This window comes from Monodon monoceros, unplaced genomic scaffold, assembly GCF_005190385.1.
Source record: "Monodon monoceros isolate NGI ecotype Baffin Bay Population unplaced genomic scaffold, NGI_Narwhal_1 Super_Scaffold_10, whole genome shotgun sequence".
In the NCBI taxonomy this organism is placed as follows: domain Eukaryota; kingdom Metazoa; phylum Chordata; class Mammalia; order Artiodactyla; family Monodontidae; genus Monodon; species Monodon monoceros.
In genome coordinates this window covers 35,994,848-36,018,040 of record NW_021703766.1, presented here as the reverse complement: position 1 = coordinate 36,018,040, position 23,193 = coordinate 35,994,848, and the positions used below count along the sequence as shown (strand labels likewise).

Below are 23,193 nucleotides of genomic sequence, written 5' to 3'. Positions count from 1 at the left end.
CTTTTATCTTTGTTTATGATTTTTTGCAATGAAAATGTATGCGTTCATTTGATTTGTGCATTTATCTTTTCTACGATATTTTCTCCTTTGTGTTTATGCTTACAAATTCCTTCCTAACCCAGGGAAGAAGTAAATATATAATTGAGTGAGAATAAACTCAATGTTCCATTATTGTTTTGGAGTAGATTAAAAAGCAATCATGCTAAGGAAATATTTTTCCATTTACTTAAAAAAACAGCAATGTGCAGTGAATGTTATTGAATGGGTTTTTAGCATCTAATAAGATATCCTACTAGGTACCAATGCCTAGTTTGTAGTAGAGGTTCAATAAATATATATTGTGAACAACAAACACTGATTAAAAAATATCTTCTATATCTAATTTTTGGTAGGTTTCAATTTGCTGTAAAATTTATCTTTTAAAAATTAAAAGGGGGCTTCCCTGGTGGTGCAGTGGTTGAGAGTCTGCCTGCCGATGCAGGGGATGCGGGTTCGTGCCCCGGTCCGGGAAGATCCCACATGCCGCGGAGTGGCTGGGCCTGTGCGCCATGGCCGCTGAGCCTGCGCATCCGGAGCCTGTGCTCCGCAACGGGAGAGGCAACAACAGTGAGAGGCCCGCGTAACGCAAAAAAAATAAAATGAAATAAAATAAAAAAATAAAAAGGACTAAAAGTAGTAAATAGTTACAGAAATGTACCAAATAGGAAGTGAATCTCTTGAAATCTTGCTCTTCCAAGATAAATGTTTACAGTTTGATGAGTATTTTTCTAGATTTTTTCCTATGAAGTGAGAATTATTCATTTAACTGCACAAAAATATATCACATAGATCTTTACTGTTGTATTGTTATATTGAAAAAAAAAAACCCCAGCAAATTATCCAGTTACTGTATCTACATACAAAACAATTCCAAAAGAAACCAGAACTAAGAATGAAATTTTACCATTTGCAACAACATGGATGGACTTTGAGCATATTATGCTTAGTGAAGTAAGTCAGACAGAGAAAGACAAATACTGTATGTTTTTACATATATGGAATCTAAAAAATAAAACAAACAAATGAATACAACAAAATAGAAACAGACTCATAGATAGAGAACAAACTAGCGGTTACCAGAGGGAAGAGTGGTGGTGAGAGAGGCAAGATAGGGGATGGGAATTAAGAGTTAAAAACTACTAGGTATAAAATAAATAAGATACAAGAATATAATGTTCAGCACAGGAAATGTAAGCAATATTTTATAATGACTTTAAATGGAATATAATCTATAAAAATATTGACTCATTATGTTGTACACCTGAAATTAATATAACACCATAAGTCAACTATACTTCAATTAAAAAAAATTAGGACTAGCTAGATGAACAGACATGGAAAGATTTACACAATATACATTATATGAAAAAAAAAGAGGGAGGCAACTCTTTAAAAAATTGATTTACTGTTATGATAATAAAGACATTTTCCCCATTTTAAACCATCAGTGCATTCCCGAGGTAATCACCTACTTGATGGTCTTAAGTAAGTAATTCTTTCAAAATACAGATGAATTTAAATTGTTAGTATTTTAGATAGCAGTTTTGATTGATAATTCACCAGTCAGCTAAGTTTTTGCTTTTGGGTATAATGGCTTTGTATACTAGCCATAAAATTATACTAGCTTTATGAAGTTATACTAGCTTCATAAAATGAAATAGGTAACTTCATCTTTTTTCCCCCTGCATTCCAAAACATCTAATCTAGAACTAAAATTATGTGCATCTTGAAAGTCTCAAAGAGTTAACTGATAAAAAATAAAACCCGCTGGTCCTGGAATCTTTTATATACAGTTTAATATATATATGAATTAAAATGTAAATAAGTAATTTGTTCAAATCAACTATATCCAGATTTATTTTAAGTTTCCTTGACTGACAGTGGTACATTAACGTATTTGACTATACAGTTGACCCTTGCATAACACAGGTTTGAGCTGCACAGTTCCACTCATATGCAGATTTTTCTCAATAGTAAATACTACAGTACTATACAATTCACACTTGGTTGAACTGGAGGATACAGAGGAATGAGGGCCAACTATAAGTTATAGGCAGATTTTTAACTACACAGAGGGTTGGTGCACCTAACCTCCCATGTTGTTCAAGGGTAAACTGTAATTGAGTCTGTAAATTTCTCCTTGAATTTTTCAGTTTTTGTTTCATGGAATGTTTCTGTGCTGATGCAGTAGCATGATGACAGTATTAAATGTGTACAGTTAGCTTAAAAGGAAATGCACTCTGGTATGTTATGTTATGCCATTATATAAAATGAAAATGGCTATATAATGAGTTCTTCCCTTTTTTTAGTTCATTTAACAATGGAGAGTAACAGTAACTCTGTTTACACGTACTTCTTCACGGTTAGGACTCTAGCACTCTCAAAGAAGCATATGAATTGTTAGGATTCCTTTTCCTCCTTAGAGAATTGAAATGTTCACAGTTGTATTTATGGTGATTTGGATCGTATCTCAGCCAGCTAGCCATCTGTCAAGATCAGACATCCTTTGCTTAGTCTTATTTCCCTTTTGTCTTGATTGATTGCATTTCCCTTTATTCAAATGTAAAACAACATTTTTCTTTATAATCATATATCAAAACATATGATTACATAATATTATATAAATCTGTATAATATTCCATACATGGAAAAACTAGGATTTTCTAGTTTTCTAGTCCACATATGAAAAAGCTAGGATTAATCTAGGAGTAGATTGGAGTCCTAATTTTTACTTCTTCTAAGATGAGCTCTGTTAACTAATTTACTATTTCATACTTTGATCAAGATAACTGAAGTAAATGCTCCCAATCTCTCTGTTACTTCAACTGAAAAATAAGGATAATTATGTGGCTCCATACAACAGGAATATATGAAGAATTTAATGTTAATAGATTTGTCATGAGGACATTTTGTAATCTACTGATGTAAGTATACAGAAAGACAACGTATATATAAAAAGTGAAGATTTTATAAAGAATGTGAAAACATGATGATAATTTTTGTCATCCAGTTTACTTCGTTAATATATTGATTAAAGGTGCTATTATGCATATCAAGTCTTACCTGAACCATTTTTCAGATATCCATTTGCATCTACAGTTGTATACATGATATAAGGTCCAGGCTGATTCACTCCAAAGGGCTGCAATAACAAAGAAATAGTTAAGCCTTGGAAAGTAAGTGCATCATTTGAAGTTTCTGGCAAATCTATTACAAAAAGTAAGCACTCCTCCATAAAATTCTTACATAGATGGCAGTTACTTAGAGAACATGTTCATAAATAGATAACCAGTGTTATCTATTAAAAACACCCTGTATTAGTAGAAAATTCTTAACACTTTAAATGATTTGATAGTTGTATTTATATAGTTCATTAATTTTATTAGATATTTCTAAGATCTAATCATGTCTTTTCTTTATTACATAAGGATGAGTATTTTAGACAAAATTTTCTTTACTACTTTTGGTCCCACCTGGAATAGTTTTATTATGACATTTCTGTTGAACATAGCATTGCTTTTCCCTTCTGGAACAGACTGGGCATAGTTTACATTTTCTCAATAAATAAAATTTCTCAAAAATATATAAAATCCATCCATAATAATCATAATAGAATAAAAAATATTGCTGAGTAGTTCCAAAACATTTTTATCTCCTGCACTAGACTTAGAGAATACATTATTTTCCACTCAAGGAAAACATCACTGGCAGAGCCTAGTTACAATGGTGAGGTTTATCTCCAACTTGTGTATTGTTCCCTATTTCTGGAACATTCCTCACACCTTGATACAATGATTTATCCCTTTAGAAATCAAAGTTAATTTAAATGGGGTACAAAGAAACCAATGTCTGCAATGGGTATCCTAAGAAGAGATGAGAAAATGATCAAGAAATGCTTTGAACACTTTGCAGAATTAAAAATTCTACTGTGCTTCCCAATAAAGTAGGGAAAAGTTAATAAAGAAGTTTAGATAGTTTAATTATGCACTACAAATGATTTTCCTTCAAGATGACAGGCAAGAAATTATTAATTTCATTGATTCTACAATAACATGATTGATATTTTAAGAACTTTAGAAATCCATTTGTTTCAATGACCATGAGAAAACAGGTTGCTACAAGAATGGAATTACTCATAAGACATTACTAATTGAATAAGTTTCATAATAGACTATCACACAAAAAATAAAAGCAAACTTGTTAATGAAGTACTTTTATGTAGAAAGAAGAATATTATGCTTTGTACAACATACTACTTCCATGAAAGAATTACCAAAATTCTATATCTATATTGCTGTTTGTAGATAGGCAAAAGAAAGCATTTTTCTTTAGATATGCATGTTTTTAAAAAAATTAAAGTATAATTGAAAAAGTGAAGTATATTGTGTTAGTTTCAGGAGTACAGCATAGTAATTCAGTTATTTTTTCCCATATATTCCTTTAAAGGTTATTAAAAACAAGATATTGAATAAAATTCCCTGCTTCCTCTCTCCTCTGGTAACCTTAAGTTTGTTTTCTACGTCTATGAATCTGTTTCTGTTTTTTATATAGATTCATTTGTATTATTTTTTAGATTCCACATAGAAATGATATCTTGTCTTTCTCTGTCTGACTTACTTCACTAAGTATAATATTCTCTAGGACAATCCATGTTACCGTAAACGGCAATATTTCGCTCTTTCTTATTGCTGAGTAATATTCCATTGTATGTATATACACCACATCTTCTTAAGCCAATTGTCTGTTGATTGGGTTATTTATTGTACATGTTTTGGCTATTGTAAATTGTACTGCTATGAACATTGGGGTACATGTATCTTTTTGAATTAAAGTTTTCATTTTTTCCAGATATATACCCAGGAGTGGAATTGCTGGATCATATGGTAGTTCTATTTTTAGTTTTTTAAGTACCCTCCATATTGTTTTCTACAGTGTCTGCACCAATTTACATTCCCACCAACAGTGTAGGAGGGTTCCCTTTTCTCCACACCCTCTCCAGCATATACTATTTGTAGACTTTTTGATGACGGTCATTTTGACTGGTGTGAGGTGATACCTCATTGTAGTTCTGATTTGTATTTCTCTAATAATTAGTGATGTTGAGCATCTTTTCACGAGCCTGTTGGCCACCTGTAGGTCTTCTTTGGAGGAATGTCTACTTAGGTCTTCTGCCCATTTTTTAATTGGGTTGTTTTTTTGCTATTGAGCTGTATGAGCTGTTTGTATATTTTGGAAATTAAGTCCTGGTTGGTCACATCATTTGCAAATATTTTCTCCCATTATATAGGTTGTCTTTTTATTTTGTTGATGGTTTCCTTTGCTGTGCAAAAGCTTTTAAGTTTGATTAGTTTCCATTTATTTTTCTTTTTATTTCTTTTGCTTTGAGAGACTGATCTAAGAAAATGTTGCTATGATTTATGTCAAAGAATGTTTTGCCTATGTTCTTTTCTGGTTTTATGGTGTCATGTCTTATATTTAAGTCTTTAAGCCATTTTGAGTTTATTTTTGTGTATGGTTTGAGGAGTGTTGTAATTGATTTGTATGCAGCTGTTCAGCTTTCTCAACATCACTTGTTGAAGAGACTGTCTTTTCTCTACTGTATAAATATATATATATTTTCATGTTGCTTCTGAAATCCCCAGTTGTTTAATTTTTATATAGAATCTAGGTCTCTTAGATCCATAAAATCTATAGGCAAGAAGGCTATAGGGAATTACCATAAATTAGCTGGGCTAATGGAATAAATAAAAGGAAAGTTTTCATCTAATTATCTGGACAACATAGACAGTGTTAAGCTAACTGTCTAATCTTATGGCTCTAACACTTGTTAATTAGCATAACTGCTTGAATTATCTCCCTTAATAAATTTAATTTTTAGTGAAATTGACCCTAAAACACTCCTTTTGGAGGATAAAATAGAGTTGGTGTGGAAGTCTAAATAAATTTTATACTTTTCATTTTTTTATTCAGTTATCCTATTTTACGAGCAAGTGGAATTTCTAAGTCTTTCTGTGAATTTAGTCTCTTCTGATGTCATGATCAAATATCATCAAAATGCAGTGTCCCAGCTAGAGAAGTGAGGATTGTGTTCAGGCACTGAATATTGGTAGAGCTTTAAGTGAAGAATTCACTGTGCATTTATAGCATTTACCAGGTCTCAATGAACTGTCTTTAGTATTACACTGATCTCAGTGAATATGCTGAGAATTTTAGATTCCTAGAAACAATCATAATAATAGCCAAAGTTTATTGAACATCTACAGTATGCCAGATACAGTAGTAACAACTTTATATGCATTGGCTCAACAGTCTGTTTTATCCATTTTCGAGATGAGAAAAATGAGGGCTTTGCACAGGGCCCCATGTCTAGTAAGTAGCAGTCAGGAATCAAACGTAGGTAGTCTGGCTTCAGGGTCCACACTCTTAAACATCGTGCTGTACTGACAGGCACTGATAATAAAACTGGAACCAAACACTTTTTGAAATGAATATATGGCATTTTCACAAAAACATGAAGCTGTATTTATAATTCTTCAGGATGCTGGCAGTTCAACCTGTGTAGCATTTAAAAGCCCTTTAAAATAACAACTTTATAATTTGGTCTTATCCCACTATTATCACTGCCCCCCAAACCACACCTTTCCTGTATTTTTGGGATTCTTTGACCTTCAAAGTAGGATATGCTCTCTTGGTTCCCTTGCATGTGAATAATTGCTGCAGGTGATAGGACAACCTGGGTGGCTTTTAAGCTACATATGAATAAATTTTGAATGGGACGCTCTCTCAAAGGGATTTTTCTTATAGAATCCAAGGCAATTGGATTGTAGCCCAAGGCAATCCCTGCAGGGGTTGGTTCGAATTTCCCATGCTTGCTGATCCTGCATATACATCTCACAGAAAACTGTGTGATGCTAAATTTTAGCTCCTTCGGCTTCTGTGACTTAAAGTAGTTTTCCATGCTGGTACTTCTTCCTGGGGTAGTGTGTATGTTCAGTAAAGAGTCCTGTTGGAAGAATTTGTGTTGGGCCGTTACTTTCCTTGCTTCAGATGGGATGGAGGCCTCCCACAGCACACGCACTCCCTGAAGCCAATGGACTGGTGGGAGCTTCAGGAAGCAAAAAAAAAGCCCACCCAGTTTCTGGGGTGGGGTGGGAGCCTGGATTCATTTATTAATCAGGAGTTCTTGAGACAGGATGGACCGTAACCCATTGTTGTCCCCAGGAAAGAGTCTTTAAGAGCTGCTCACTTTGGACTGTTCTTTAGAGATACTCAACACAGGTCTTAATTGATATGAAACCTCTCTGTGATTCCTCCTCTGTCCGGTTGTCACTCTGAGATGACAGAACCCGAACATTCTCAAATTTATTAGCACAAACCCACAGCACGCTGTAGAATGAGAGAGAGAGAGAGAGAGGTGAAGAAGAAGAGGAAAAGGAGGAGGAAGGCGGAGGGGGTGTGGGAGGAGGAGGAGGAGGAGAAAGGGGAAGAGGAAGAAGAAAAGGGGGGGAGGGGAGAGAGAGAGGCGTTAAATCAGGAGCACACCCATCGCATGCAGACAGGATGCAGTGGAGGCAGCAGGCTTGAGGCTGTCACTGATTGGTCAGGTTCTTGCAGTCCAGGAATATTCTGGTTTTCTTTCTTCCTCTCTTCACCTGCGTCTGATAAGTTTAGAAGCTGAGGAGGGAGGCAAAGGCTATTGTACTAGCTTTTGGTCCCTCCAGCTTCCATTGTATATTCTTGCCTCCTCTGTAGTTGATTAACTGACCATAGGTGGGTGGGTTCATTTCTGGACTCTCTATTCCATTCCATTAATCTGTGTGTCTGTTTTTGTGCCAATACCAGGTTGTTTTGATTATTTTAGCTTTGTAGTATGGTCTGAAGTCTGGGGGGTTATACCTCCAGATTTATTGTCCTTTCTCAGGATTGCTTTGGCAATTCTGGGTCTTTTGAGCTTCCATATAAATTTTAGGATTATTTGTCCTAGTTCTGTGAAAAATGTCATGGGTATTTTGATAGGGATCACATTAAATCTGCAGATTGCTTTGGACAGTATGGCTGTCTTAACAATATTAATTCTTCCAATCCAAGAGCATGGGATATCTATCCATTTGTTTGAATCATCTTCAGTTTCTTTATCAGTGTTCTATAGTTTTCAGCATACAGGTTTTTCACCACCTTGGTTAAGTTTATTCCTAAATATTTTATGAGGTAATTTTATTTTATTTATTTATTTTTTTGCCGTACGTGGGCCTCTCCCTGCTGTGGTCTCTCCCGCTGCGGAGCACAGGCTCTGGACGCGCAGGCTCAACGGCCATGGCTCACGGGCCCAGCCGCTCTGAGGCATGTGGGATCCTCCTGGACCGGGGCACGAACCCGCGTCCCCTGCACTGGCAGGCGGACTCCCAACCACTGCGCCACCAGGGAAGCCCTTGATGTAATTTTAAATGGGATTTTTTTTTAACTTTCTCTTTCTGATATTTCATTATTAGTATAAAGAAATGCAACAGATTTCTATATATTAATCCTGTATCCTGCTAACTTGCTGAATTCATTCATTTGTTCTAATAGTTTTTCTGTGGAGACACTAGGGTTCTCTACATAGAGTATAATGTCCTCTCAAATAGTGACAGTTTTACCTCTTCCCTTCCAATGTGGATAGCTTTTATTTCTTTTTCCTGTCTGATTGCTATGGCTTGGACTTCTAATACTATGTTGAATAGAAGTGGTGAGAGTGGGCATCCATGTTTTGTTCCTGAATTTAGTGGGAAGGCTTTTAACTTTTCACCACTGAGTATTATGTTGGCTCTGGGTTTGTGATAAATGGCTTTTATTATGTTGAAATACATTCCCTCCCACTTTGGTGAGAGTTTTTATCATGAATGGATTTTCAATTTTGTCAGATGCTTTTTCTGCCTCTATTGAGATGATCATATATGTGGTTTCTGTCTTTCCTTTTATTAATGTGGTGGACCACACTGATTGATTTGTGTATGTTGAATCATCCTTGTGACCCTGGAATGAATCAAACTTGATAATGGTGTATGATCCTTTTTCTGTATTGTTGGATTTGGTTTGCTAATATTTTGTTGACGATTTTTGCATATATATTCATTAAAGATATTGGCCTGTAATTTTCTTTTTTGTAATGTCTTTGGTTTAGGAATCAGGGTGATGGTGACCTCACAGAATGAATTTCAGAGTGTTCCTTTCTCTTCAATTTTTGGAATAGTTTGAGGAGGATAGGTGTAAGTTCTCTGTATACTTGATAGAATTCCCCAGTGAAGCTGTCTGGTCCTGGACTTTTGTTTGCTGGGAGTTTTTTCTTTTAATTACAGAATCTATTCCACTTCCAGTGATTGGTCTGTTCAAATTATCTGTTTCTTCTTGACTCATTTTAGCAGGCTGTATGTTTCTGGAAACTTGTCCATTTTTTGGAAGGTTGTTCAACTTGTTGGCATGTAACTGTTCATAGTATTCTTCTATGATTTTTAATATTTCTGTGCCCCAGTCTGTCTCTGCATAGCTAGACTGAATCTTTTCTCAGATATCACGCCAAGCTGTGGTGTGGAGTGAGTGGGGCTGGGGTGTTTGCCCCTTTCAGTTGGAAAGGGCAGCAAGGTGGCAGCCACCAGTGCAAGGCTCTCTCTGCCCTGATAGTTGGCAAGCCAGCACATGTGCACTCCTTGTGAGTAGAGTCTAGGCTTCTCCAGCCCTTTTGTCCATCTCAGCAGACTTCCCAGCAGGCAAGGGGGTTTGTCTCCTCCATGCAGGACCCCAGGACTGGAATGCCAAGATTGTGGCTCAACTAGCTTGCTCCTCAGGGCAAGGGTTGGCCTGTGTGGACCTTCTCTTCCTTACAGATCCCTCCGAGGGGTGCAGGTCAACCCAATGCCTTTTTTTCCCCATCCTACCCGGTTCCACGGAGACCTTTCTTGCAGCTTTGGTTTTCTAGGAGTTCTTCTGCTAGTTTCCAGTTAGTTTCCTGTGGGAATTGTTCCACAGGTAGATGTAATTTTGATGTGTTTGTGGGGACAGGTGAGCTCCAAGTTCTACTCTGCTATCTTGATTCCTGCATATATATGCAGTTTTAAAGCAAATCACAGTTAACTTCATAGTTTAACTTCTATTCAACTATCTTCTTCATGCAATTATTCCTTTTTTTCTTTATAAGTTTTATCATATACATAAATGTTAAAATATATTCGGTTATGCCTATTTTAAGTTTTTATGTAAATGGAATAATACTATATGTATCCTTCTGTGACTGTTTAAAAAATACATTAATTTGAGACTCATCCATGATTAAGGATGAGTAGCTGTAGTTCACTTTCACGGCTGTAAAGTATTCCACTGTATGATTATAGCATAAATATTTTTCATTCTTTTGTTGATCAATGCTTGTTCCCATTTATTTTTTTGCCATGATAAACACCGCATTCTTATGTATGTCACCTGATGTACAAGTGCAAACATTTATCAGGGGTTATGGACCCAGAGGCAGAACTGTAAAGTCATATGATATATGTATCTTCAACTGTACCAGGTAGTGCCTATTCTTTTTCTTACTGAGGTGGTATTAACAGTTTATACTCCCACCAGCTGTAAGTTGCTTCACATGCTTAGCAACAAACATTGCTAATGTGGTATACACTTCTTAACATAAATTATTTCATCCCTCCTAGGTTTGTTTCTTTGTAATAGGGTATGCCTTTTAACACTTTAAATCTGTCTCATTGCAATGAGGCTTGGAGATAATACTTATGAGGCTATATTTATCACAGTGTTATAACCTCAAATTTATTTTATTACCCATAGTCTAGTCTATGTACTGGAAGATTGGTATCTTGGGCTATAAGTATTGTTTTTTGTGAACCTTCCCAATTATATTCTTGAATATTTTTTTCTAATTCACAGTTGGAAAATTTCATACTCCTATTCATAGTATCTTATTTTACAGATTTATATAGGCTTTTCTCTTTTGTCCTATAGTCAATTAAAAACATCAGGTAAGCAAGTGTCTGTTATGAGTCCTAAAGCTGAAATTAACTTCTCACCATGCACCAGTCACTCTGATATTAAAAGACAAGGTCCAGAAATCCAGACTTGATTCCTCTACAAAGTGGTTCTCAAAATGTGGTGCAAAGACCCCTGGAGTCCAAAAATCCCATTGGTAAAAGGGTTGGTAATTAGCAGTGGCACTAAACTATGGTTATTCAGACTTGGGTATTAGCCAACATTCTCTTGAAAATGACAAATTGAATGTCACTTTTGGGACGATAATTGATAGTATTTGTTGCTACTGATAAAATTTGAGCTTATAAATGAAATTTGAGTTTTGGAAGCCTTGTATCCACCACCATGAGCCTGACACATTAAAACCTAAAAACTTTACTTATGGGATCAGCAGTGATATTAACAAATGTGATTTTAAAATAGTATGTGATGAAACGTGTTAAAATTGGGAAGATACGCATACCTCAGTAAACCAATATTTTCCAAATGGCCAATGCATGATGTTACGAAACCATGCATACATGAAAGATCATTTAAATTACAAGACAGACCAATGGATTTTGAAGTAATAGAGTAGGGGAGAATCACTTCTAGATCTAGTAAGGACCAAAAAAAGTCTACATAAAAGAAATAAGAACACTGTCAAAAATTGTTAAATTTTTTTTTGCAAGAATCAAGGAGTATCTAAGAAAAACGACTGAATCTCAGTAAAACAGTGTTTATTGTTTTTTAATCTGCCCTATTCCCATAACCCCTCCCCAGCTCTGAAGTAGTCCTGAAGACCAATAGCTTTGCTACTAAGGGAGCTTTGAAAATGAACAGCTTAGCAGCAAAGGGAGGGGCGGATCTCCCTAATGTTCCATCCTCAGAGAATTATCACTATTTGACTTGTCTGGCAGTTCCCTGAAAAGCTACATTCTCAATATTTGTCTTTATTTGGCCAGACTGAGAGCTTGCTCAGTGTGAACAGCTCTATCAAACTGGAAGTTTATTAAAAACAATCATTAGCAATTGTTTTTATTGATGCTGCCTGAGACAGTGATATCAATTTGGGCTAATAAGCGGCTGACCAAATCTTAAAAGGAAAAATGTGAATGAGATGTTCAAAGGGGACTTTGAAAAGCTCTGACATATTCCTGGAATGTGAATGAGATGTTCAAAGGGGACTTTGAAAAACTCTGACATATTCCTGGGAATCCAGAAGTGCACAAATATGTGTAACCTGTTTTCAGAAAAAAGAACTGAGAAGGACCTAATCTCTCAATCTTTTATTTAAGAAAAACTGTGTCCACTCACAGCTGACAATTAAAACTTACTGAATAAGGATTTCATGGTTATATACAATAAAGAATAAAGACTTCATAGTAATAATCCAGGAAACTCACTGGACAAACAGCAGCAATAACAACAAACTTAAGGGGGGGATTTTCAGGGTGAACACATTATTTATAATGTCCAGTTTTCAACAACAAAAAATTATGACACACACAAACAGGAAAGTATGTTTCATACAAAGGGAAAAAAAAAGCTGTCAATAGAAATTTCCCCCAAGGAAGCATAGGTGTTTGACTTACTAGGTAGAGACTTTAAATCAGCTATTATAAATATGTTCAAAGAAAGTAAAGGAAATCATGTAAAGAATTTAAGGAAATTATGAGAACAATATCTCACCAAAATAGAGTATCAATAAAGAGATATGTCATACACACAAAGAATCCCACACTAATTCTAGTGTACAATAACTGAAATAAAAAAATTCACTAGAGAGGCTCAATAGTAGATTTAAATTAGCAAAAGAAGGAATCAATAAAATTGAAGATATGTCAATTCAGATTATCCAGTGTGAGAAACAGAAAGTAAAATGAGAAACATAAAGAAAATGAACAGAGCCTCAGAGACCTGTGGGGCACCATCAAGAATATCAACAATAATAGGAGTCCCAGAGGAAAGGAGGGGAGGAGAGGCAGAAAGAATATGTGATGTGAAAATGTCTGAAACTGCCCAAATTTAATTAAATACATGAAACTGCACATCTAAAAGCTCAATGAACACCAAGTAGGATAAACTTGAAGAGATCCACACCAAGGTACATCATAGTCAAACTGTTGAAAGCCAAAGAGAGAATTTTAAATGCAACAAGAGATAAGCAACTTGTTATGTACAAGGGATCCTGAATAAGATTAAAGCTGATTTCTCATCAGAAACCCAGGAGTCCAGAAGACAGTAAGATGAATATTTAAAGTGTTGAAAGGAAAAGATAGTCAACCAAGAAATCTAAAAGGTAGCAAAATTATCCTTGAAGAATGAAGGGAAAATTAACACATTGTGAGAAAAAAACTGAGAAAGTTTATCATTAACACACCTAACTAACAGGAAATACTAAGGGAGTTCTTCTGGCTGAACTGAAAGTAGACAGGAACTCAAATCCACAGAAATAAATAAAAAGTATCAGTAAAGGTAACTATAGGTAAATTTACTAGATGCTATAAATGTATGTTTGTTTGTAGCTCTTTTCTCCTATCTAATTTAAAACACTACTGCATAAAGTAATAATGAAAAAACCATGTTGTTGGGCTCACAATGCATGAAGATGTAACATGTATGCAAATACAAGCACAAAGGAGGGGGGAGTAAACTGAGGCATATTGGAGCAAAGTCTGTTTATGCTACTGAAACTAAGTTGGTATTAATATGAAGTATATTGTTTTCTAAGTTACAATGGAAACTGTAATTCTGAGAGGAAACACTAAAAAAATTACTTCAAATATAGAGTACAAAAAACAAGGGAGTTAAAATCAAATTCTAGAAAATATATAACACAAAAGAGAGCAGTAATGGTGGAACAGAGGAAGAAAAAAGACATAAGACATATAAGGAACAAAATAGCAAAATGGCAGAGATAAATCTACCTAATTAGTAATTATATTAAATGTAAATGGATTAAATAGTGCTACCAAAAGGCAGAGATTAGCAGAATAGATAGAAGAACATGATCCAAGTGTATGCTGTCTATAAAAGACACACTTTAAATTCAAAAACAACAAATAGGTTGAAAGTAAGAGCATGGAAAAGATATACCATGGATATAGTAACCAAATGAGAGCTGGAGTAGCCATACTAATAATAGACACAAACAGACTTTAAGATAAAAATGTTAGTAGAGATAAAAAAGGACAGTTTCATCAATCTATCAAGAACACATAACAATTATAAACATAAATACACCTAATAACACAGGCCCGAAATACATAAGGAATTGATGGGTGAAACAGGTAATTCAACAATAATGGTTGTCGGATACTATTATAATTATTAATAATACAGCAGTGTCATTAATGGATAGACCAATGAAGCACAAAATCAACAAGGAAAAAGAAGACTTGAACAGCACTAGAAATCAACTAGATCTAGTAGACATGTATAGAACACTGTACCCAACTTTAGTAGAATACATCTTCTCAAGCACACATGAAACATTCTCTAAGGGGAACCATATACGAGACCATAAAACAAGTCCTAATAAATGTAAAAGTACTGAAATTGTACAAAGTATGTTTTCTGATGACAATGGAATTAAATTAGAAACCAACAACAGAAAGAAATTTGAGAAATTCACAAATGTGTGGAAATTAAACAACAGGCTTCTAAATAACCAATGGGTAATGTGACAGAGTTGGAAATGTTCACTGATATAGTTTCAAATTCCACATTACAACTAACCTTTAAGTAACTGCCACTGTTGAGTTTTGGTATACTATCAGTTATCTGAACAGGATATGAAACATTCTCTTTTTCTACTACACAGCTGTGTAAGGCTAAATTTTTTTTTTTTAATATTTCAACCAAAACAATAATAAACAATGCAAAAGGAGATATGAGAATCTTTTTTTTTTTTTTTAAATGACAGGTACTAAGGAGATTTGAAAAAAATACAGAGGAATGTTACTCTTCACTCATTTTGTATTTTGGAAAATAGTTATTTTTCCATAAAAATAACTTTAGTTTAGGTCAACATGTAATGGGTCTATTGTTTTAAAATGATTTAATAAAAACATTTAAAGTTGTTTCAGTTTTTATTTCAAATAGAGTAATTAATACTGATAAACAAAACTCGCTTAAGAAAAACTATTTGGAGTCTTCAGAACAAGAAGTTTGAGAATTGCTACTCTGTATCATGTACATAATGAGTACTCTGCCTTTCCCAATGGAAATGATATGACTGATACATGTGCCTGTGTGTTTTGGTTTCTTAAGCCTTATGTCATAGCATTAAACATGTTTCAGGATTTTTTTCCCCCTTAAATAGTGCCATTTACCTCCATATGAATGTTTAGTACAAAATGTAGTAAATAGGATTATACCTTCAGCAAGTGCAAAAACTTGGATAACTTTTCCTTTGTGTCTCTTCTAATACAGTAGAGATGCTAGGAGTATTGCTGTATCTTTTAATACCTTTACATACCTAGGTTATATTAGTGGTGGTCCAAAGAATTTCAATTTTTATAAATTTATTATTTGGGAAGTGATTGTAGCATTAAGGAATTTTCAATTTAAAAGGATTAGGGATTTCTGAAACAATTAATTCCTCTAGTTTAAGTATTTATACACATACCTTGAATTCCTTTATGAAAACCTGAAAAGCTAATATACCGGGAATGCAAACTATGGGAATATCAATCAGCAATAATGACAACACATCTGTGAAAATTTCACGTAACTTCTTTCTTACTTCTCTGAAATACTTTTCTTAATTCTTATAGATTGAATGTTTGTGCCTCCCCAAAATTAATACGTTGAAGCTCCAATCCCTAATGTGATGATATGTGGAAGGTAGTTAGGGTTAGAGTCATGAGGGCAGGGTCCTCATGATGGCACTAGTGTCCTGATAAGAAGAGACACCAGAGAACTTGCTCTCTCTGTCTCCCCCTGCGCACAAAGCTAGGACAGGCCATGTGAGCACACAGTGAGAAGAAGCAAGCCAGGAAGAGGGCCTTCAACAGAACCTGACCATACTAGCACCCTGATCTCGTGATCTTGGACTTCCAGCTTCCAGAACTGTGAGAAAATAAATTCCGATTGTATTTTGTAAAGGCAGCCTGAGGTGATTAAAACAAAAATTTAAAGGCCTGTGAGTTATTCCAAATATTTCATGTCATGAGAATATTTTAGGTATTAGCTTTCCAAATTTTGAAACTAAGAATGTAGTTTTTAGAGTCAGAGAATCTGGGTTCAAATTTTTCCTCTTCCACTTATTTTCTGTATAACCTTGGGCAAATTATTTAACTTTCAGTTCCCTCAACTTAAATTAGGGATAATCATAGTACCTATCTCATCGGATTGAAGTAAAGATTGAGTAAATATGTGTAAAATAATTAGATCAGTGCCTGGCACACAGTAAGTGCTCAATATGTATGCACTATTATCTTTTTACTTTGGCCAAATAAATTAATGTCTTTTTTGGTAGTGATATCTCATTTTCAATTATGTTGAACTACGAGTGAATAAAATTATCTTGATCAAAACCAGAAACATTTATCAAGTTAACATTCATTTTCATTAGTGTACTGTAGGATTCTAAAACTACAGGAATAATTTATTTGCAAGAATGTACGTTTGGATGAAATTCCACTTCTGAGTATATATAATTGCTGTGTAAGAAGACAAGGTTGTTAGCTTACAGTAATCCCTTTTCTAAAAGTCCAGTGCTGTGGTTTTCAGACTTTAGCATATATCAGAATCTCCTGGAGGGATTATTAAATTATAGATTCACTGGCTGCATCCCAAGGTGTTCCTATTTGGTAGGTCTTGGTGAGGCCTAGGAGTGTGCATTTCTTACAAGTTCCCAGGAGATGCACTGATGCTGGTGGTTTGGGGACCCCTCTTTAAGAGCCATTGATCTATTGGGACTACACTTTGTATACTTTATAAAAATTGGCAGTTTATGAGAGTATTAAGTGTAACCTACACTTTTGTATACTGATTGGATTTTGACTGAATACAAAACAATAAAACCATTAATATAGTTGAGTGCATAAAAAACAATGTTTGAAACACTTCTCATTCTTTTCAGCTGCTTTTAGTGGTGCAGAAAATTGTTTCTCTAGTAGCAGTGCTCCTTTCTCAACCAGTACAAAGGCAAAGAAATTAAATGAGGGCTCACAGAATTGAAATTTCACAGAACTGAAAGCCAGTTAGAGAAAGATTTATATTGGGATCATTAAGAAGCTTTCCGAATTGTGTGATATAATCTGCAATGTTTACATTTATTTTAATTTATTTAGTAAAAGGTATGATCTTAAAGTACTTATTGTGTAGCTGTTTCCTCATGACCCATACTATTATGACATCAGCATACTCATTTTTCATGCATAGCTATAAAATAAAACAGCACGACCTTTTCCTCTTAAAGGCAAACTTTAGGCTATCTATTAGCTAGGTATAGTGAAGTGCAGAATCTTGCTGGAATGTGTGTGGGAGCAGAATTGCCTTGACAAGCAAAGAGGCACATGGAATACAGCAGAAAATATAGATATTTTAGCATTAAGTAACCTTTATTAAAATGTAGAAGCAAATTTTAATTTGCACGTGACAAATTCAGAGAGAGAGAATAACCATGGAGAGGAACAGTCTTACCTTCAACAACAGAGTATTTCAAATAAAAGATTCCTGTATTTTATGCAGTGTCACAAAAGATAGTTTAAAAATGATTTGGAGGGAACATCTCAGAAAAGGAAAATATCTGATTAGATGGATAATTAGGATGCTGGCTTAAAAAAGTTTAGGTGTACTGGTCAGAACACACAGCAAATCAGAGAAAGATGAGAGTAACTTGCTTTCTATTGTAGTTGTTATTCTAGCCCAGGAGTTGGCAAACTTTTTCTTTAAAAAGCCAGATAGTAAATATTATAGACTTTGTGAGCCATAAGGTCTTGTGATGCAACTACTTAACTCTGATGTTGTAGCATGAAAGCAGCCATAGACAGTATATAAATAAATGAGTGTGGTTATGTTCCATTAACATTTTATTCACAAAAACAGGCAGCAAGCTGGATTTGGTCCACTGGATGGAATTTCTCACCCTGTTCCATCCAATAGGAGAAGTAATAACGCAGAAGTTACAAACTTCTAAGAAGTAGTTTGCCTGGTATAGACATCACTCTAACAGGAGGTTACATGCCAATCCTATGTTTTAAGGTTTATAAATGTTTTCCTATACATGGGGTAAGGAAAAGGTACTTAATATACACGGTCATACTTTTAATGATATACAAAATAAGCAATCACTTTTAACTTCCTGTATTGAGTGAATAATTATGGAGTTCTTCAAAATTCCATGAGACAGTTTCTTCCATTATACAGTGAGACATATAAGTTCCTGAGTTGAACAGATAAAGGTTTGTAAATGGTGGGAGCAGGCTATGAGTCATGGTGCCTAGGAATGGACCTGGTGCTGCTTTTGCACATCCTTAGTTTCATGAGAATTTTCCAGACACACTTTTGAGGATGCAACCTATGGCAAGTGGTATGATAATCTTTGTTGTCTAAGTGCAAAGAGTTCTTGCTTAATGAAAAGAATGCATACCAGGGTTTCTATAAAATGAACTGTTTTCTCAAAATTGTTTTTAAAAAAGCAGAAACATATTTTCATGGAAAATATTCAGTACATTGACTTAATAAATTTTGGTAAGAAAGGATTAAGAATAAGCTATTCCTATGGAATGCTGAGCACTGTACCCCATCATCTAGCAAGTTCACTTTCTTTGTGAAAATCTTAGTACAAATCTCCCCCAGATTATCCTACCTTTCCTTTAAAATGTCACGTCTGATATTTGAAAGAATTCAGGAAGTTAAATTAAAAAACATTACTGATTTCTCAACTTTTCCATACTATAAGTAAAAAAGAACTGTTTGGTTCCCTTTTTCTTATTCTAGGATGTGTCATACTGATGTAATGAAGTTTAGGTGTTGTATTACATAGCTTTTTAAAAACTGTCTTCTATATGCATGTTGACTTATTATAAAATTAGGGTTGACATGTATTTTAAATATCCTATCTTCACAGCCTAAGGCAGAGCTTAGCACACAAACAATGTGTAATAAATATACAATAGTCAACCTGAAATTAAGTTCCTAAATTTTTCAGAAACAATATTCTACAACCTGGATACAGTAGTAACTTCCACATATTGGGAAAAGGGAAGATAAGAAAGGGGAAGTGGGGGGTGGGGGTAGGGCTGGCGGGGAGCCTTTATTTTCTTTTACTGCTGGATACAATTAAAAAATAAAGGTAAAATGTTCTTAAAAAAAATTAGGGCTGGAATTCCTCTATTTTATTCAGAAAGCATCTTTTTCAGTAGCCTGGAGAAATCTTGGTGGTTTCTATGTCTGTCTCAAGTACCTGATTATCTAAGGATTTGTTTTAAGGACTTGGGCTCCTACAATGAACACCAAATATATTCTACATCACTGGCTCTGGAAGGTAAAACAAAACTGTAAGAACTCATAAGACATATTATGTTAATATGTCTTACATGATATTATACATATGATATATAAAATCAGTGTCAGGTTTAATTAAGCAATATAAATGTATGATTCTAAAATATTAGAAAAATAGCTGACTTATAGTGTGGACTTTATTTTTCTCAAAGGTAATCATGTTTTTCATAAACACCCACTGATATTTCTCCTTATCTTCATTAGTGTTAGTTGCATTGCTCAGTTTAGTTCAATGTTGAAATTTTTATATTGTTTCTTATTCATTTCTTCAAGACGTTAAATTCAATATATTATTTTCTTTAATTTTGGTTATTTTCTTGTTAAAACTGTAAGATAATTTTCCTTTGTAAAGGTCTGTAAAAAGACATATCTCTGGGAACATAAATAAGGGATGTTTTCCCTTTATATCAGGGCTTTGCAGAGTGCATTTCTCTTGTGACTAAGTTGTAATTTATTTTGCAAGTGTTCACACTTAACAGAGAATATGTGATTTTGGTAAGAGATGGTATGGTGAATTTATCAATGAAGGACCATTTTAAAAAAAACCCCAATTTTAGGGAAAGCTCATTTATTAATACATCAAATATTTATTATATTATGTGTAAGGCACTACGTCAGGGAGTAAGGACAAAATAATAATAAACAAGCACAGCCTCTCCTCCTCAAGGACTTAATACAGATAAATCACCAACTACATAACAGAAGTGGTAAGTAGTAAGACTAACTAAGCACAGAGTGCTAAGAAACAATAGAACATGTGTTTAGTCCTATGTCAAAGGGTAGCCAGGGAATGATTCTCACAGGAAATACCATCTAAGAGCTCACCTGAAGATCACAGGGAAGACTCTGGAGAAGATGAGAAGAAGAGGCTTCAGGGTAGAGGAATAATATGCAATTGAGACAGCACACAGAACAAGTAGAGTGCAGTGTGGCTGACAGAGAGCTGGGAGAGAGTGTGAGGAGGAACAGCGAGGGATAAGGCTGAAGAGATGAAAAGAGGCTCTAACTCAATAAACTAAATTAGAACCATTTTTCAAGGGCAAAGGGCAGCCACTGAAGGTTTGTATTTTAGAAAGATCACATTGGTTGCTTTTTTTGTGTGTGGTACGCGGGCCTCTCACTGCCGCGGCCTCTCCTGTTGCGGAGCACAGGCTCAGGACGCACAGGCTCAGCGGCCATGGCTCACGGGCCCAGCCTATCCGCGGCATGTGGGATCTTCCCGGACCGGGGCACGAACCCGCGTCCCCTGCATCGGCAGGCGGACTCTCAACCACTGCGCCACCAGGGAAGCCCTCTGGTTGCTTTTTGAAGGATGGCTCAGATGACTCCAGTCAGGCCAAAAATGATGATAGCTCAACTAAAGTAACAGGATAGAGAGAAGGGACAGTTAAAGGGAGAGAATAATAATCTAGTAGATTTGAGGGGTGAGGGAAAGGAAAAGGTAACTGAGATAGGGAACATGAGAAGAGGAGTGGGTTTTTGTGGGGACACACTAGATTTCAGTTTTAGAGGTCCCTGTAAGACACTCAGATATAAAGGTCTGAAGCTTAGGAGAGACAGCTGGTAAATAGATTTGGGAGTAATCAGTATTACAAATAGAAAAAAAAAAAAAGGGGAGAAACTGAAATACTTCAAGAGTACACATAGAGTGAGAAGAGAACTTAGGATGGAACCCTGAGACACAGCAACATTTAAAGGATGGCCAGAGGAAAAGTCCATAAAGGAACCTGGGAGAATGGCCAGAGAAGTAAAAGGGGATCAAGGAAAGGAGAGCGTAAAGGAAGCCAAGGAAAGGGAGTGTTCCTAAAATTGGTCAGCAGAATCAAGGGCAGTTTTCAGTGGTGTGACACCAAAGGCTTGATTACAACAGCGGGTTAAGGATATGGAAGTAAACTGGAGAGATCCTACTGTACACAACTCAAGAAGTGTGGCTGGAAGAGCAAACAGGGATTAGGCAGTGGCCAGAGGGGATGTGGGGCTTTGGAAGGTACTTGTATATGCATTTATATATAGGAGAGATTTGTGCATTCTTAAATGTTGAAGAGAAGGCACCGACAGGGAAGTGGAGTTGAATACACAGGCCAGATAGAATAAGCAATGGAATGAGGTCCCTGAGAGGTATGTAGGACCCACAGCATAATTGGTGCATTAATTTTTAGTCAAGGGAAAAAGGAAAAGAGATGGGTGTGGATGAACGGATTACATTTTAGTGCTACAGAAGGCAACTGACAAAACTGTTAAGCACAAGGTCCTGTGCTAGGTTCTATAATACACTGGCAAGCAAAACTGATACTATCTCTGCCCTCATGGAGGTATTTAAAAGGAATGTGCACAGACTCTTTTTGTATATAGAGTATTAAAGGACTACTTCTAAACTCCTCTGCTGTTCAAACGGAAAAGTACTCATCTGCTTGCCTGTAAACTCATAATTTATAAAGTGGGAAAAGGCACCAGGCTTTGGTAAAAAGAATTAACAAGTGACAGGGAAAGAAGCTATAATCTCCACTAACACAGAGGAAGGCCAAAATATGCCTTATGCTGAGGATAAAAAATTCAAAAAATTAGCTGAGTATTTAAAGAAAAAAATAGGAAATAGGAATATATTCTTCTGATTCACAGATGTTTATGGTAGCTTTCACTGAAAATATTGATATCCTTCATATTCAGATTTCATAAATTCTGTGATATGTATTAAAAAAGATTTAATACATATTAGATAAGAAAATAAGATAAGAAAAAATCAAGAAGTCAAGTAGACCTCTAGTCCTATTCTGAAGGCAGACAGAACACCAACATTTCTCAAATATTTGGAACTCACTATCCTTACTAATAAAGGGATGTTATAGAGGCAGGGAAGAAACATTAACATTGACTAATAACAGCAGATACATTTTTTGAATATTTATTGTGTATTAGGCCTCCACTGTGATTTACCTACATTAATTTCTCTAATCTTAATAAAAAACTTAGGTGGGAGTGTGGTAAGCAGAAAAATCATGCCCTAAAGAGGTTCACATCCTAATTCCCAGAACCTGCTAAATGTATTTCCTTATGTTGCAAATGGACTTTGCAGATGTGATTAAGGATCTTTTTTTCTCTTAAAAATATGGAACACTTCATGAATTTACACGTCATCCTTGCACAGGGGCCATGCTAATCTTCTCTGTATCCTTCCAATTTTAGTATATGTGCTGCTGAAGCAAGCATCCATGATTAAGGATCTTGAGATGGGGAGATTATCTTGGATTATCAGGGTGTGTGGGCTCAATGTAATCACAAGGGTCCTTATAAGTGAATGAGGAAGGCGAGATGGGTTAGGGTCAGTGATTGGAAGATGCTGCACTGTTGGGTTTGGAGATGGAGGAAGGGGCCATGAGCCAAGGAATGTAGGTGGCTTTAAGACATGAAAGGCAAGGGAATGGATTCTCCCTAAAGCCTCCAGAAGGAATGGAGCCCTGCAGACACCTCAATTTTAGCTCATGAAGCACATTCAGTGTTCTGACCTCAAATGTGTAAGAATAAATCTGTGTTGTTTTAAGCCACTAATTTTATGGTTACTTTGTTAGCAGCAACAGGAAACTAATCTACGTGGGTACTATGACTTTCCCCATTATATTGATGTGGAGAAAGAGACTTAACAAG

At 35.4% G+C, this 23,193-nt stretch overlaps 1 protein-coding gene and 1 non-coding gene across 2 annotated transcripts in view; both read right to left on the bottom strand.

The window, feature by feature from the left end:
- The window catches only part of ITFG1 (integrin alpha FG-GAP repeat containing 1), a 242,593-nt gene that overhangs the window by 31,411 nt on the left and 187,989 nt on the right, over positions 1-23,193 (bottom strand). Inside the window, exon 14 of the mRNA XM_029242010.1 lies at positions 3,103-3,181. Within this exon, the coding sequence (XP_029097843.1) occupies positions 3,103-3,181 (79 nt within the window). The remainder of the gene's footprint in view (positions 1-3,102; positions 3,182-23,193) is intronic.
- LOC114890090 lies at positions 22,652-22,754 on the bottom strand. Its single transcript, XR_003792228.1, has one exon. It is a non-coding gene; the product is annotated as a U6 spliceosomal RNA (small nuclear RNA).